Here is a 16,327-nt window from a genome sequence, read left to right as displayed (position 1 = left end):
CTGCAAGGAAGGTAGTAGGATCCTCCATCCGCATACTCTCCGACAGTAGAGCAGTCTTGATGGCTCTAAAAAGCCATATAGTCACATCCAAACTTATACACGAATGCCACGAACGACTAATGGAGGTATGTCATAACAATAAGATCACCCTACAATGGATCAAAGGACACAGCGGATCCCGGGGTAACGATGCTGCGGACGAGCTTGCCAGGCAAGGATCGAGTGCGGGAGCGATTGGCCCAGAACCGATCCTCCCGATACCGTTTAGCAAGGTACGTTCAATGCTGCTGGCACGTACAGGGAAACTACACACAGAACATTGGCTAAACCAGACTGGATGCAGACAGGCCAAACAAGCCATGCCTGGCATCAACGGAAAGCTCACAAGGGTGCTCCTTCAATTAGGAAAGACCCGACTGAGCATGGTAACCAGTGTCATAACAGGTCATGGACTATTTAACAAACATCTTTTTATAACAGGTGTCACAGACAGTCCCCTATGCAGAGGATGCATGGAGACAGAAGAAACAGCCTCTCACGTGGTGCTGGAGTGCAGCGGAGTGGCCATACAGGGCAAAACATCTCGGATCCCCGAGAGACCTCCCCGAGGTCCTACTCAACATCAAAGGTTTGATAGGTTTTCTCGAGGAGCTGGGCTGGCAGGACTAGCCCACCCCCATGTCACGCAAAATAGGCGCCAGTCGTCGAGTTGCGGAAAATCGCCCGAACTACAATACAATACAATGTTATTGATTTTTCAGCATAATTACTAATTAAAATGCAGTAAAAATGTCATATCCTTAATACTGCCGTGCAATACTTAAACAACATTAAGTGCAAGAAGTGTTTCGAGAAAAACTCAAAAAAACCTTCTAAACCGTTTTTTTTGTGTTCTCGATGATTATTTACAAATGCTTGAATGTCAAAATATAGCATGCAATAGATGAAATACGAATACGTGAACACTTTTTATTTTAACAATTATTGAATAAATAGGCATGATGACAAATTTTGAAAAAGTGTCCTATAACGTTAAGAATCATAAATTATTTATTTACTAGATTTTAAATTCGCTCCAAAACGCTTGTAAGTGTCATGGCGTCCCTAGTGACGTCAAGTTCATATAAACAAAACGCACGTTCTGGGCGTTCCTTAGAAGCTTATTAAAAAAAATGTTTATTTCGTATTATTAAATATGAATACCAAAGTGTACCAAATGTTGTGCGGTTACTCAGTGTAATAATACATCAATAACAACTCCTAATAAGTTATTTGTGCATGTTCCACACAATAAAACAATACGAAACAAGTAGCTTAAACTTGCAAGGCGAGACAATGGCCGTATTAAATAGAATAGAATAGAATAGAATAGAAAACGTTTATTGTAAAAATCTACATACAGCACCATACAAATTTAAAAAGAAGAAGATCTTATACACTAACACGTAAAATTACAAGTAGCTTATACTAACATGCAATAATTACAATATTGATGCTGCTATAGAGGCTACAAATGGACACCACTCAGCATATGCTCTAACATATAGGTATATGCTACAGCGCTGGTCTTCCGTGGAGCCCAGGGCAAGAAGATAGCTCAGAACAGTAAAGGCAGTAACTAATAATAAGGACAAATTAGAAACAATATACAAGGAAAAAATTGAAAGTGGATGTGGAAGTGAGTGGTTTGGGAAGATGTAAAAATATATATAAAGAGGTGTAAGTCAAGCATGTATTTAGTTTAATATATAGTGGAGCATATATGCCTTAAGGCATTAGATCTGCCATTGTACCATCATGTATTGAGCAAAAAATATTAAATAAACATATATATATAATCGAATAAATAAATAATGATTAAATTTATAAAATACAATAACTAATAAATATTTGTGAGTTAGTACTTGGTAGTTAGTTGTAAATAGGTTTTTAGAGAAGGCATCGATCGACGATTTAAACTAACAGAAAAATATCCGTTATATTCAATATCACTCACGCAAATAAGTAAGACACCTATGGAATAATCTAGCTAAGATGCATGGAACGCGAGGAACACGGCAGTTGCAAGCTGAAAAGATATCGTTTAAATTTAAGTTTAAAAGTGAATAAAGTTTTAGAGTTACGTATTGGAGGGGGTATGTTGTTCCAGCATTTCGTAGCAGAGTAGCGAAAACTGCCACGAAACGCTGCTGAACTGCCGTGTCTCGGACAGATTAGTCGAATAGCATCTCTCATAGGGCGGGTGGAGTACGATAACTTGTTAAAAAGGTATTGGGGCTGTTGAAAATTTACTACACCGAAAAGTAAGGTCGCAAAATGCAACGATCGACGTGCTTCCATTTTCAACATCTTACCAGTGTTAAGATAAGGGGTGACATGAGTACGTGGAGGTATGGGGAAACAGAAACGGGCACAGGCATTCTGGATGCGTTGAAGGAGTGCCTTTGAACGAGCCAGTAAGCAACCGTTGATCACAGTATCGACATAGTTGAGTTTAGATAATATTAAGGTGTCGCATAATTTTATTCTAAGGTCGACACTGAGATATTGACGAACCTGGTATAGTACTTTCAATCTATAGTAGCAATTTTTAGCGACATCGATCACATGTTGTTCAAAACGCAAGCGCTCGTCTATGTGTAGGCCAAGGTTCCGGGCTGCAGAGACTCGCTCGAGGCGATCACTTCCGAGCATAACATTAATATCAAAGCTGGTTACTTTGTCAACTTGGCCTTTAGTGCCAAGCACTAGAAACTTTGACTTGTCGGGGTTAAGGACTAAGTCACACTGTCCAGACCATACGTCGATACGATCAAGATCCTGATTCAACAGCTCCAAAGCAGTTTGTGTCTCCCGTGGATGGAACGTTTTATAAATTTGCAGATCATCTGCATACATGTGATAGTGACAGTTCTTTATACAACTCGTAATGTCTGCCACGTACAAAATAAACAAAACGGGACCCAGAATCGATCCCTGAGGGACTCCGCAATTTATAGATGTATTTAAAGAGTAATCTGTTAGTCCAGAATAATTACGAAGCCCAACTTTCTGGGAACGACCAGAGAGATAGCTATCAAACCATTTTATGGTTCCGACGTCGAAACCATAGTAAGCAAGTTTAGACAACAATAGCGAAATATTTATAGTGTCGAAGGCTCTGGAAAAGTCCAGGAGGACAAGGATTGATGCCTCTCCTTTATCCTGCGCTGTTAGTATGTCATCGATTACGTCCAGGAGTGCCGTGGCTGTGCTGCGCGCTTTCCGAAACCCAGACTGCTTATTTGGTAATATGTTATTTGCTTCTAAGAAATCTGTTAATTGCCGACATACCACTTTCTCCAGAATTTTCGACACGAAACACAGGATGCTAATAGGCCTGAGGTCCTTTAGGTCAGTAGGTTCAGGAGTTTTGGGTATAGGCCTGACTATCGCCGATTTCCAGTCATCTGGGAAAACACCAGTGCAGATGGATTGGTTGATGATGCTTGTGATGATATGTAAAGTTCTAGGCAATTGCCTAAGACTCGTCTTTATTTTTGCGAAGATCATTTGGATGTGAGTATTTAATTTATTTTTTAGTTTCTATACCTAACAGTATCTATCTCGTTTGAGGCGTAACTTTAATATAAAAGTTGCATGAGAGTAGGTTTTTGAGGTTAGGTTTCAAATTACACCAACTAGTGTTGTCTTTAATAGATAATGACAAATTCTAATATTAACCTGCTATGGAATACACATAAAAAGCGATTTTACAGGATTTGGATTTAGTTAATTACTTAAATTAGTATGATTTTTATATAATTATAAATAGGGTAAAGGCACCAGTAGTCAGCCTTTTTACAAAATTTGTATGTTCAAGATCGTTTCATTTGCTTACTAATTGACCTATAAGAATTATAAAAGTTTTTACTGTTCATGAATTTCATATAGTTTAAGTTTTGTAAAGAATAAAACGTTTTTAAATGTTGGTTTTGGAAATATTTCATTAAATATAATGAAAGTGCGTTTTTGCCAGCAATCAGCCCCCGGTGTACCAATAGACAGCCTTTAAGTACCCAGTGCCCAGCCATCCCATTTTAACGGCTAATTAGTGGGTTCTGAGTTCCGCGATATCAATGGCCACTGGTCAGCCACAGGCTGACTACTGGGTGGTTACTTATTTCAATCAAATAAAGTCAAAATAATGTAAATATTTAAAGGTGCTTGGCTTAACGACTTAGATTTCATTTGAAAATAAAAAAAAGTTCTGATTCCTATGGTCAGCCTCCCCCGGCTGACATCTGGGTTTACCACCTTTTCAAAATTACTACCATAAACCCAGTAGTCAGCCAAGGGAGGCTGACTATTGGATTTCGTACAAAAAAGTAGTTCCCAATAGTCAGCCGCCTTAAAAATGTTACTTTTATATGGATTTATATTTATTTTTCACGTTTTTCAGATAGAATAAGTATTAATCATGTGATGCAGTCCACATTCTTTTAACAAAAAATCATAATTCGGCTGTTAACGATTTATCAAAATACCATGTGACACTCCAAAAAAATGGCGCATATCACATGATCCTTCATTTCAGAAAACAGCACTTCTTTGAAGTAGTGTTGTCGTTTATGCTAGACAATTCTTTTAAAAATTTAACTATTTTTCAATTAATAGTTTATCAACCTACTTTTCACATGAAAATTAGAAAATGTTTGATAATTACAGCCAAAAATAAGCAAGAAAGGCTGACCACTGGTGCATGGCTGAGCACTGGTGCCTTTACCCTATTGTTTATTGTACTTACAAGGAACTTTTGACATTTCTAAATTCTGCTGAACAAAAGTCTTCGTTTGATTGTAAAAACTCTCCAAGCATCATCACATCGATTCTAGGCAAATTAGCACTGTTTGCCTAAGTAAACCCTTGTTCCATGATTCAATTTATTATTATTAGTTAATATTCGGTTTAAACTACTAAAATTGAATCCGTGAATCGTAAATAAAATAGCAGGAGAACCATAGGAGACCCAGTACTTTCAGTACTTTGGATATTTGTTGACATGAACGTGACGTTGACAAAACATTTACCAATTTCGCTAAATATAAAAAAAATGTGTTTTTCGTATTCTACAACTAAAGTTTCATTAAATAAATATAATATTTTAGTGAATTTTAATTACTGTCATCATGCCTATTATTGTATGTATGTATGTATGTATAAACTCTTTATTGTACAAAGACATAGAACACAAATATGGCACAGAAATAGGCAGTACAAAGGCGAACTTATCCCTTTAAGGGATTTCTTCCAGTTAACCTTTGAGTAGATGAGAATTGATGAAGAACGGTAGACAAATATAGCACTGCGTACAATAGACTAGAGGAAAGTCAATAAATTTATAAAAGAGGGCGAAAATAAATAAAATAAGATAAAAATTTGAAGTAACAGTATAACAAATATATATAATACCTACGTTTTATAAAATAAATATACATCCATAGTCACAAACAGTTAATTCTGGTCCGATAGCCACAGTTTCCTCAACTGCCCCTTAAGCGATGCAACGGACCGCGATTTCCTTAAGGAGGGAGACAACTCATTCCAAAGCTGAACCGCTCGTACCGCAAAAGATTTACCATACGCACTAGATTTGTGATGAGGTGTTGCCAGTGCAAGATTTGCACTCGATCGAAGGCGATGGCCACTACCATATGGCGATGGCCATAAATTTGAATTTTTGTGAGAAATAGACAGGAGAAGAAGGAATAAAAAGAACATTAAAAAGAAGAGAAAGAATATGCAGAACCCTGCGACGGCGGATGGGAAGCCATTTAAGTTGATTACGAAATAGGTACGATAAATACGAAATATTATTGCTATTTTTCTAAATTTTACAGTTTTACTGTACCCTTTTTACCAGTATTTTTATTCAGCATATAGACGAGATGAAATAGTTATTTGTTATACAAGGGTGCAAAGTTGTATTTTACCCGCGAGTGTGGAATTGAAACACGAGCACGCGAAAGGATTCTATAGTTGAACCACGAGCGAAGCGAGTGGTTCTAAAATAGAATCCTGAGCGTAGCAAGTGTTTCAACACACGAGAAGTAAAATACATTTGCACCCGTGTGTAACACAAAACTTTTCCTCTCACTATAGCGAGGAAAGTGCAACATCCACAGGCGTTAGATCATCTTCATCACTGGAATCACTTATTTTGTACGATATTATAACAGAAAACACTGGAAATTCTGATTTTTGCGTGAGTCGGTGAGAATTGTTTTTAAGTAAAAAATTTGTTGACAAATGACAATGTTGACATTTCTGTTCTGACCTGACGTATGAAATGTCAACGATGCGTTTTGAAATTGCATCGACTCAACTTGTGCGTTCAGAATTATATTTAACATCATTATAAAAAATCTAACGTTTCTTATGGAATTTTAAGGTTTATGACTTAAAATTATTAAATAAAGCTAAATTTGGTATTTTTTATTAGATTCTCAAACCATTTATTTAATGATAATTAATATCGAACGAACCATTTTTATGAGCGTTTTACGTTTTGTTATCTGTCAAGCTACTTAAACACGCTCCATTCAAGGTCAAATTACTTTCCCCACTAGTGGATAAAATGCGTTTTTCCCCGCTTGTTTTAAAGGATAAAAGACGGCTTTCCGAGCTAGTGAGGGGAAAATTACTTTTCTAAGATAAAGATCTCTTTTTTATTGAATTTGTAGGTGACTGTGACATAATCACAAGTTAGATTATATTAGTCTGTAGGAATTGGTTACAAAGATTAAGTGCCATGGAGAAAAGTCTGATTTCTGTGATACTCTACGGGTTACTACTAATTAGTAATTACAACTACTTAGTAAGAGATACTTAATTTAATTTCTTATTTATAATACAATTGCACTTTAATGAATGATGTCAATTACGTTTTTTTATATACATTCGTGTATTATTTATAAACATACCTTATTTGTACCACGACGTGTTGGTATCTCAAAGAACTCAATCAATATACTAAGTAAATTACAGTAAATAGTTATGAATACTGTACTTTACCTTGCAATTAATTCAAATAGCTATTAGTGTACTTGTTTACAGTAATCCGCTTTTTTACTGCACTTCATTCTGCATTAACTGTGTTTTTACTTCCATCCGAGGGTACAGTAAAACTGTAAAATTTTGAAAAATAGCAATAATTTATTCAATAATTGTTAAAATAGAAAAGTGTTCTCGTATTCGTATTTCATGTATTCCATGCTATATTTTGACATTCAAGCATTTGTAAATATTCATCGAGAACACCAAAAAAAAACCAGTTTGAAAGGGTTTTTTGCGTTTATCTCGAAACTCACTTTTTGCACTTACTGTTGTTTAAGTATTGCACGGCAGTACATAATACTAACTGGATTTAGGTGCTGTTCATTGTCTAAGACTGTCACAACATTTACAATTAGTTTACGTCACATACATGCAAGTAATAATAGCGAGGAATTTCTTGTAAATTTTAATTTGGTAACTACAACGATTGTAGACTTCTACTGCAGCAGTCGCAACACTTCTTTTTTTAATAAACTAATAGGTAGTTAGTTAATAAATCCGGTCTGTTTTGTGATCGGTTTTTACTTACCTATAGGTACGTTCGTAATATTTAGGAGTGCCAAATATGTACTTGCAACGCAAATCAGAAATGTTTGTTATTTAAACAACGATATACCTGCGAAGTTTTATGTCAATCCTCTTAAAACTATGACGTAGAGTATGAGTAGCTAGTAAACATTATGTTGTAGCACCAGATTGAAGCAAAAAATAAGAGATACATAGGTATCTCTACAGTGGAGAGCAGGCCATGGAGAGACTTGGTGTTCAGGGAGGGGTCAATGGCTGTAGGTCAAGAGCACGTTCCCCAATGCGTTGGAAGGATTAGATAAAAACCCTTACCAACACTCCACTTAACACATGTGCCAGAGAAGCATCTGCCAGGGAGAACTCGCGTAAAATCGTTCGTCGTTCAACGTGACCACGGCTGCTCTGCCAAGAGTAATTCGACGGAGAAGAGATCTCTACATGCACCTCATAAACTGAAGACTATATAGGATCTTCCTTATCCATTTTCTCATCTTTTTCTCCCATCTGCGCTACTACTTTGAAGTTCGGGGTCCGTTTGGTAAACTAATCATAACAATTTGCATATATAGCTACTATTATTATTTTTTACTATTTTCTCGCTCAAGAAAAGTAAAAGCTGATCTAGACACCGTGTGTAGGTATTAAAGTAAGTAATTAATTGTTGATTGCTGGCGGTTTACACTGCCGCAAGTACACTTTCAAATAGAAAATAGTCGCCGCAGCAAAAAAAAAAAAAAACGCTCTTCGCTACTTGTTACTTGCTCGCCAGCGGTCCGATACAGCTAGGTATCATAGAAAACACCCATGAAAAAGCAGGCTTTATGACAAGTTTTCAGCGACATTCACATTTAATGTAAGTAATGTACAAACTAAGAAGCCTTGAATTATGTTTTTGATTAACATAAGCTTATATAAAGATACTTCTCGATTTTATGAATGATGTTATGAAAAACAATTGGAAAGAGACAATCACACAAAAAGTATTAAAATAATTATCAGTGCAAACCGTTTTTAAGAGAGTTTTTGGACTAATATTTTGGGAGTATTTATGGTTTACTTCACTACACCTTATAAAACAAAGTCCCCCACCTCGGCTGTCTGTCTGTATGTTCGCGATGAACTCAAAAACTAATAAACGGATTTTCACGTTAAAAAAATAATTGTGTTAGAATAAAATACATGTTGTCATTAATGCTATTTATTAGAACTACTTCAGCGTATATCTGACATCATTGACGCACAGTCAATGTTAACATTATACATATTCCCTGCTGCTACTTAGTTACACACGGATAAACAACACTTTGCTAAGTAATGATAATGCGCTGTTTACATACTTCGACCTTCTTTGGATAGGTATATGGAAGCAAAGTTAATAAAAGAGTTGAAACCATTACATTTGAGGCATTCTGTGATATCTTGTTCAAAATCAGATACCTACCTATAGATATGTTTGTTAATATAGCCGTAATGTGCGCCGCGTTTGCGTGCTTTATCGATGTAAGTATTCTGAAGGTTTGAGTTCTTTTCTATACTTATTATATTTTATTTATGACTTTTTATCATCATCATCATCATCATCATCATCATGTCAGCCGATAGACGTCCACTGCTGGACATAGGCCTCCCCCAAGGCTCGCCACTCCGACCGATCCTGTGCCGCTCGCAACCACCGAATTCCCGCGACCTTCACCAGGTCGTCGCTCCATCTTGTTGGAGGCCTACCGGCAGTTCGTCTTCCGGTACGCGGACGCCACTCCAGAACTTTCCGGCCCCACCGGCCATCAGTTCTGCGAGCAATGTGCCCCGCCCACTGCCACTTAAGGTTTGCAATTCTGCGAGCTATGTCGGTGACCCTAGTTCTACTGCGGATATCATCATTTCTGACTCTATCACGCAGAGAAACCCCGAGCATAGCTCTCTCCATTGCCCTTTGCGTGACCTTGAGCCTTCTTATGAGGCACTTTTTATCATAGTACCACATATTCTGTTAGGTAGGTAGTGTACCGCAAGTAGTGACACCTTAAAAATTCATAAAATAATAATACTAAGATATAGATATGAGCTAATAGAGGCTAGAGGCGGCTATGAGGATAGATATACGATTTTTATCTGTACTGTTTTTAGGCCAGGAAATGAATGTCCAAAAAAGTTATAGAGGGAAATGCTTGGAACACAATTTTTGACTTCGTAGCTTTGTTTGGACTAGTTAGGAGGTGAACATATCAAAAGTCCCCGGCCGTAACCCTGGGGCTGGGGGGGAGAGGGGGGTTGGAAGGTTCCATTTTTCGGTTTTTCGATTATTTCTCGGAAACTATGCGTCTGAGCGACTTGGCCACTTATACAAAATGAAAAGAGATTTAATTTGTTACAATTTTTATTAAGTTAAGTTTTTCGATATCTTGTATAGTTTTTGAGACATCCGCTCTTGAAGGTTTATTCAGGGCTTTCATTTTTATCTTGATTATCTACATCAGTGAAGCTTGGTATCGTTTTCGTAAAATCGGGGGTGCTGAATTCATTTATGGTATCAACATTGACACCTTTCCGAAGTAAAAACATTTTTCCGAAGTAACAACTTTTCTTAGTAAAAAGACGTACAAAGCGCTGCAAAGGTATACTCCCTTAGGCTTGAATGATACTTACTAAAATAGCCCTCATTTGGCCTATTTTGACAGAATGGTAACTACGAAACCCTTCACTGAGCATGGCCCGACATGCTCATGGCCGATTTTTAATTAATTTGTCGCCGTCGACGGATACGTCTGGGAGGACATCATCATCATATAATAAATAGTTGACGATTATAATATAAATTCGTACCTAATTCGTATAAATTAGCTTACAATAATTTATAATGTAATTTCATATTATGAAATAAATAAATAAATCTAAATCTATCTTCTAGCTAGAATGCGAAGGTGATGATCTTCCTCGCGTTATCCCGGCATTTTGCCACGGCACATGGGAGCCTGGGGTCCGCTTGGCAACTAATCCCGAGAATTGGCGTAGGCCCTAATTTTTACGAAAGCGACTGCCATCTGACCTTTCAACCCAAAGGGAAAACTAGGCCTTGTTGGGATTAGTCCGGTTTCCTCACGATGTTTTCCTAGCTAGCTAGAATATATTTATTTTATTTTATTAGGAGACAACTTACACAGATCAACCTAGCCCCAAACTAAGCAAAGCTTGTGCTATGGGTGCTAGGCGATGAAATACATACTTATATTCCTACATAGAAAAAACCCATGACTCAGGTAGGAACAATTATTTGTGTTCATCACACAAATAAATGCCCTGACCGGGATTCGAAACCAGGACCATCGGCTTCACAGGCAGGGTCACTACCCACTAGGCCAGACCGGTCGTCATCAAACACAGTTGTGTTATCCGCATTTAGTGTCATGAGTAACGGGCATCCCTGCCTAGGCGAGTCAAGGCGATGCGGAACTGACACCATGCCTAAACCCATATAATATAATCTGTTTTTCTCCGATTGTATGTACTCTTCCATCCCCTTGTCTGAACTCGTATTTTATAATATCAATAAAACCTGTCAATATCAATCGAAACCTAGCGTAGCTTTATCGCGTATATCTACTTGAAAATAGTTGTAATGTATAACTAGCCTTATGAACCGATTTTGCATGTAAATATAAAGTTTATTATGGTTCATAATTTTTGCATGTGGGTAGTTTTTCCTCAGTCACCTGTTGACCACGAACGCTGTAAAGGGTTCGAAACGTCGGGATGTATAATAAAGTCAATATAAGTACGCGATATAATCCGATTTCGTAGTTTCATTTCATGAGTAACTATCACGGTAATCGAAGACAATATTACGAAACCTATATACCTACTCATTCGCAAGCCAGCTTTGACAATAGAAAAAAGGCGACAAATTTGCTATATTTAGGCGCGCAGGATCAATCTTCCAATACGTGACATGATATTGATAAATTAAATTTTGAATTTCGCGTCTTTTTCTACTGATAAAGTTGTCTTGCCAGAGTTAAAGGTACAGCAACTTTTTTCCCTGATTACAGACAAATATTTTCGTGCAAGGAGACGCACTCACTCCATCCCCGTCGAACGTTATAGATTCATTCCAGAAGCATATGGACGAGTTTAAGAGCTGTCTCGACCAGGTTCTAGCAAAAACGGTCAACGAAGTGAGCGTGAAACAAGTTCAACCCGTTTTTGATGTGTTAGGAGACCAGTTAAACAGATTTTCCAAGGCGGTAAGACTTTTATGTGATAATCTTAACGGTTTAGGATGATTTTGTTATGTAAGTACTGTACTTTGCAACGAGATACCGTCCATGACCAGTGGTTTGCTGTTAGTACAAGAAAAAAGTTCACCTGTTATCTAACAGTCGTAATAGTGGAATGATTAACTGCATTGGAGTTCTAGACTTCCTGATAATGAATAACTTAAACTACCAAACATTTTAATTTTTCTTACGTAGGTAATGCAGGTATACATTATCATAATTTTTTACTTAGCCCACGTATTTCGCAATTTATCAAATTATCACCTATTGCAGCCTAACGTAGGTATTTAGCGCTTTGGTACTTACATTGGGACGATAGACGCTATAAAGGTGACTGTCCGTTTCCAACCGCAGCTGCACTGCTGCTCCGACACTACTGCGGCGGCCCAAACGCGTCGGTGTTATTGTCAATTTCCATAGTAAAATGAATGACGATATCGACTGCACGTAATATGGTGATTTTAACGTTTTCCCGACCGCAGCTGCACTACTGCTCCGACACGTCGGTGTTATTGTCAATTTCCATAGTAAAATGAATGACGAGACCGACTGCACGTAGCATGGCCATTTTTGCGTATTTGGTGTATTATTGCAACTGCGGCTGCAGACCGCACGTCAAATCTGTCACCTGCACTGAATTGTCTTTGATCACAGATATTAGTAGTTTTAAGCAAAGAGGATATAACCACTACGTTCTAAGGAGTTATTACACCCACGGATAAACAACCCCGATGGTACCGTCGCCATATATCGCAGATATATCGGGGCGGCCAAGGAGCTCACAGATATCTGAACACGCCTTTATTGTCAAGGCGCTAGAGTGCATGTTCAGATATATTTAGCACCTCGGTCGCTCCGACATATCTGATGGCGACTGTAGTACTACTGTAAACTTTTTTGCTAATCTATATTGAGCCATACGAGTATCACAGAGCCAGTTAGGAAACTAGAATGATAGGTCCGAAAAAGAGAGTGTCAAATTCGGAAGTTAACTATAGTCTGGCAAACCCTTCGAGCAACACCGGCTTCCGACACGTCGGAAGGGAGGAGCCCAAGCGATATCTTACCGTACAAATCGTTCTGCCATTTTTTGCGGGGGAAAACGTGCACACAGTCGCACTTCTCACTCACTACTTGCAAAATCCAATCTCTAATTAGGATTGTTAATTTTTTTTAAATGTTCTATTTCGAAAACCATTTCGAGATATTAGGTTTTTAAACAGTTTCCGACATTTGCTGCGATATAATAATCGAGGATTCAAGATATTTCAACAAACCTTTGACCTTCTCGCGAGGCTGAATATAATAATGTCATCGTATAGTAAAAGTTATCGAACCATAGTAAATAAATCCGTCACTCACGTAATTGTCAAAGATGTCATTGTCATCAATTGTCATAATAAAAAAATTCAGTTAAACCGCTAGTTTCTTACGATTTGATTTATAATTTTTAATACCTAAACAGTAGATTTTGATTGCTTAATATATCAAAAACCTTGTTTCCACTTGTGGGAATGATTTACAAAAATTATAGTCCGCGAAGACCTACGTGAAAGACGGTGTTGTCGTGAAGTAAATGTGGAATGGAATACTTCAAGTGTTACACACAATATTGCTGTGAGGATCACGTCGATGTAAGTATAAAATTAATATTATTTTACTACGAATATTTAAAAGTCCATTTTGGTGGTCGGGTCACTATTACCTATTTATTTTCTGTGATGATGTGGCCAGAATATCTAAAGACAAACCGTTTAACACAGCTTGTCCGCTACTAGCTCCGTTTTACTGATTTGAAGTTAAATTCAACAAACAGACATACATATATGTAACTTGCAAGCAATAAATCATATACATACAAAAATACATAGTTATATTCAAAATACAACATGAAACTGAAAAGATAATTTCTAATTTCCAGGTACCTACAAGTTGCAGTTCAAGGCTCAAGCTGCTGATATCACGATCATGGCGGACAAAACTAAAGTTAATAAAGAGTTGTGAAAAATAAAACATGTCTTATTTTTTACTTTTTTATTAATTTACGAAAAACCTGTTTCCCAAAAAAGTGTATACATTATATGTTCAACATGTTCTGCACGTAAGGTTGACATTGAGGGCTTTGTTTAGTAGCATTCAGTTGAAGTTGATTTAGGTTCTACTCTTGTTGATCCAGAAAATAATTGTATAGTTTATTATTAAATCTATGCCCACGCCCAGGCACTATTCTTGCTATAACTTAACATTCTCCGCCTTCTCTAGAAATTTGTACATTATATACATCCAATAAAACTAAGGTATATAACTTAAGGCAGATTTGTGGAATCAGCTTTCACAAATTTAGCGTATTTTGAGATTATTGATTTAGGGATTCAAATAATACGACGATATTATTTATAGATTCATTAAATAAACTGTTCTTTTATTTTTTCGTAGTTTTGCGAGGATAGCTATAAGCTCGACAGGGCACGAGCGATAGAGAGGCAAATAGAATACCGAATATCCGGCAAAGTGGCCAAATACCGAATAGTTGCCGAATATTCCTGGCAACTGTAATTGTATTGTAATATATCATATTATATAATGTCGTTTATGGTGACAATTTCTCATTTTGTCATTGCAAAGCCATTCCTGAGCTAAATAAAAGAAGCAATCATTTATTTTTATTACAAGGGGCAAAGATGTTATTTAATACCTCATGGTAACATATTGATATCCAAACATACGAAACGATACAAAATTGAACCACGAGAGAAGCGAATGGTTTAAAATTTAGAATATTGACAGTTGCGGAGGTCTCAAGGCATGAGGGTTAAACAAACTGTGTTACAGTGCAACACGTAATTCTTCACACCAACACGAGGAAACCATTTATTATTCAAATTAATTTATTAAAAGTTCTTTCTATCGGCCAAGGCGAGGGAAATATCTTTCTTCATAAAGGATTTCTTGTCTCGCCCGTCAAGTTTTATATGGATGGTGCGGTCATATCATAGAGTGCCGTCGCCCATTCACACCTGCAACTGGACAATATGAAGTGTAAATTACAAATTATTTTATTCATCATACTTCACTGTTTGGTACCTAAGGAAAGTAAAATTGGCTTAATATTGATACTTAGAAAGATAAATCTGTAATATTTTGCTAACACCGAACGACTGCCTGCCCACCATTGGATAATTTTATTCTTACGTGTCGCATCGTCATCTCCAGAACCCACGAATCACTTTGCAGAAATCAATAAAAGGCCTGCTAAAAGAGCCTACCTGGCATGGTTTTGAGGGGACGTTTATTACAGACTTCTAAATCCAGCCGCACGTTTCTGACGGCCGAGTACCTATACGTGATGCAGGTGGATCAAGTGCGCACTCCCCCCGTATATATCACGAACTCCATGAGTCCCGTTTCCGTCGGATTGCTGTGTGCGGTGGTCACGCATTTAGGCAAGAGGATGGGGAAGAAAATTTCACATTGTGAACTTACCTTAATGTTAAGAATAATTTTTCCTCTGCATTAATTTTATTTGAGTAATTTGATTGTATTTCGTCAATTATTAAGTCTCATTCAATGTTGAATTGCTTTTCATTTAATCGGCAATATTATCTGAATAAAGGATCACCATTAAATATCAGATTTTTTATTAATATTGCGTAGCTGCCTTGGTCGGACTCTGACTATTGTAGAAAGGCAAACTGGTCTTCTTTTTCATGTAGCATTATCGTCACTCGCTTCTTCACGTAAAAAATACAAAAGTAAATTAGTATTTTATTTGTACGTATGACATTATATGACTTGACATTGACAAGCCATCAACGAACGCTGTCGCGACTGCACGCCGCAACAGCCGCAGTCGTGCTGCTACAGTAGTGCGGCACCGCGTAACGTCGCAACTGCAGTGCAGCGGCAGTTACAATTGGACAGTCACCTTTAGTATAAGTTTATCTGTGAGTGAATATGTAACCAAAGTAATTGTTTGTTGCAGTTCGAGGACTTGACAGCGACCAAGGCGCCATCTTGAAATATTTGTGTACGTCTACTTACTGAACAAAAATATAATTAATAAGTCAGCTCTAAAGTAAATACAACTATTACTATTATTATTACAATTGTTATTATTTTAATATACATAATTATAATTTAGTGGCGTTTATTTGATTTTGACTTCATATTGAAAACTTATTTTAAATACCTACTTGACAGTTATTGTGATTGTGATTCTAAATTGTTAGAATTTCACACTGACTTCAGAATGATATCTGAACGATGTCATTTAGTTATCGTGCGCCTCGCTCGCGTCCATACATGTACAGACAAGTACGAGCGAAATACTCGATAACTAAATTACATCAGTCAGATATCATTCTGATGTCAATGTACGCTCGAATCGGCTTGTAAGTATAAAGCTGGATGTCGTGTTAGAGATAACCCCT

General features: G+C 37.1%; 2 protein-coding genes across 3 annotated transcripts in view; one reads left to right on the top strand and one right to left on the bottom strand.

Annotated features, from left to right (window-relative positions):
• LOC134752369 (CUB domain-containing protein 2) overlaps positions 1 to 16,327 on the bottom strand; it is a 369,359-nt gene that overhangs the window by 101,791 nt on the left and 251,241 nt on the right. The gene's annotated exons all lie outside the window — the stretch shown is intronic.
• Positions 9,008 to 16,024, top strand: LOC134755450 (uncharacterized). 2 transcript variants are annotated; one of them, XM_063692006.1, is made up of 3 exons: positions 9,008 to 9,123; positions 11,670 to 11,864; positions 15,880 to 16,024. In XM_063692006.1, the coding sequence occupies exons 1-3, from the start codon at positions 9,073 to 9,075 to the stop codon at positions 15,913 to 15,915; spliced, it is 282 nt and encodes a 93-aa protein (XP_063548076.1). In that variant the 5' UTR covers positions 9,008 to 9,072; the 3' UTR covers positions 15,916 to 16,024. The 2 variants fall into 2 exon arrangements, with proteins under 2 accessions (XP_063548076.1, XP_063548075.1); XM_063692005.1 differs by having other exon boundaries at positions 9,022 to 9,138.

This window comes from Cydia strobilella, chromosome 2 (genome assembly GCF_947568885.1).
Source record: "Cydia strobilella chromosome 2, ilCydStro3.1, whole genome shotgun sequence".
In the NCBI taxonomy this organism is placed as follows: Eukaryota; Metazoa; Arthropoda; class Insecta; order Lepidoptera; family Tortricidae; genus Cydia; species Cydia strobilella.
This window is presented reverse-complemented; position numbering and strand designations above follow the sequence as displayed.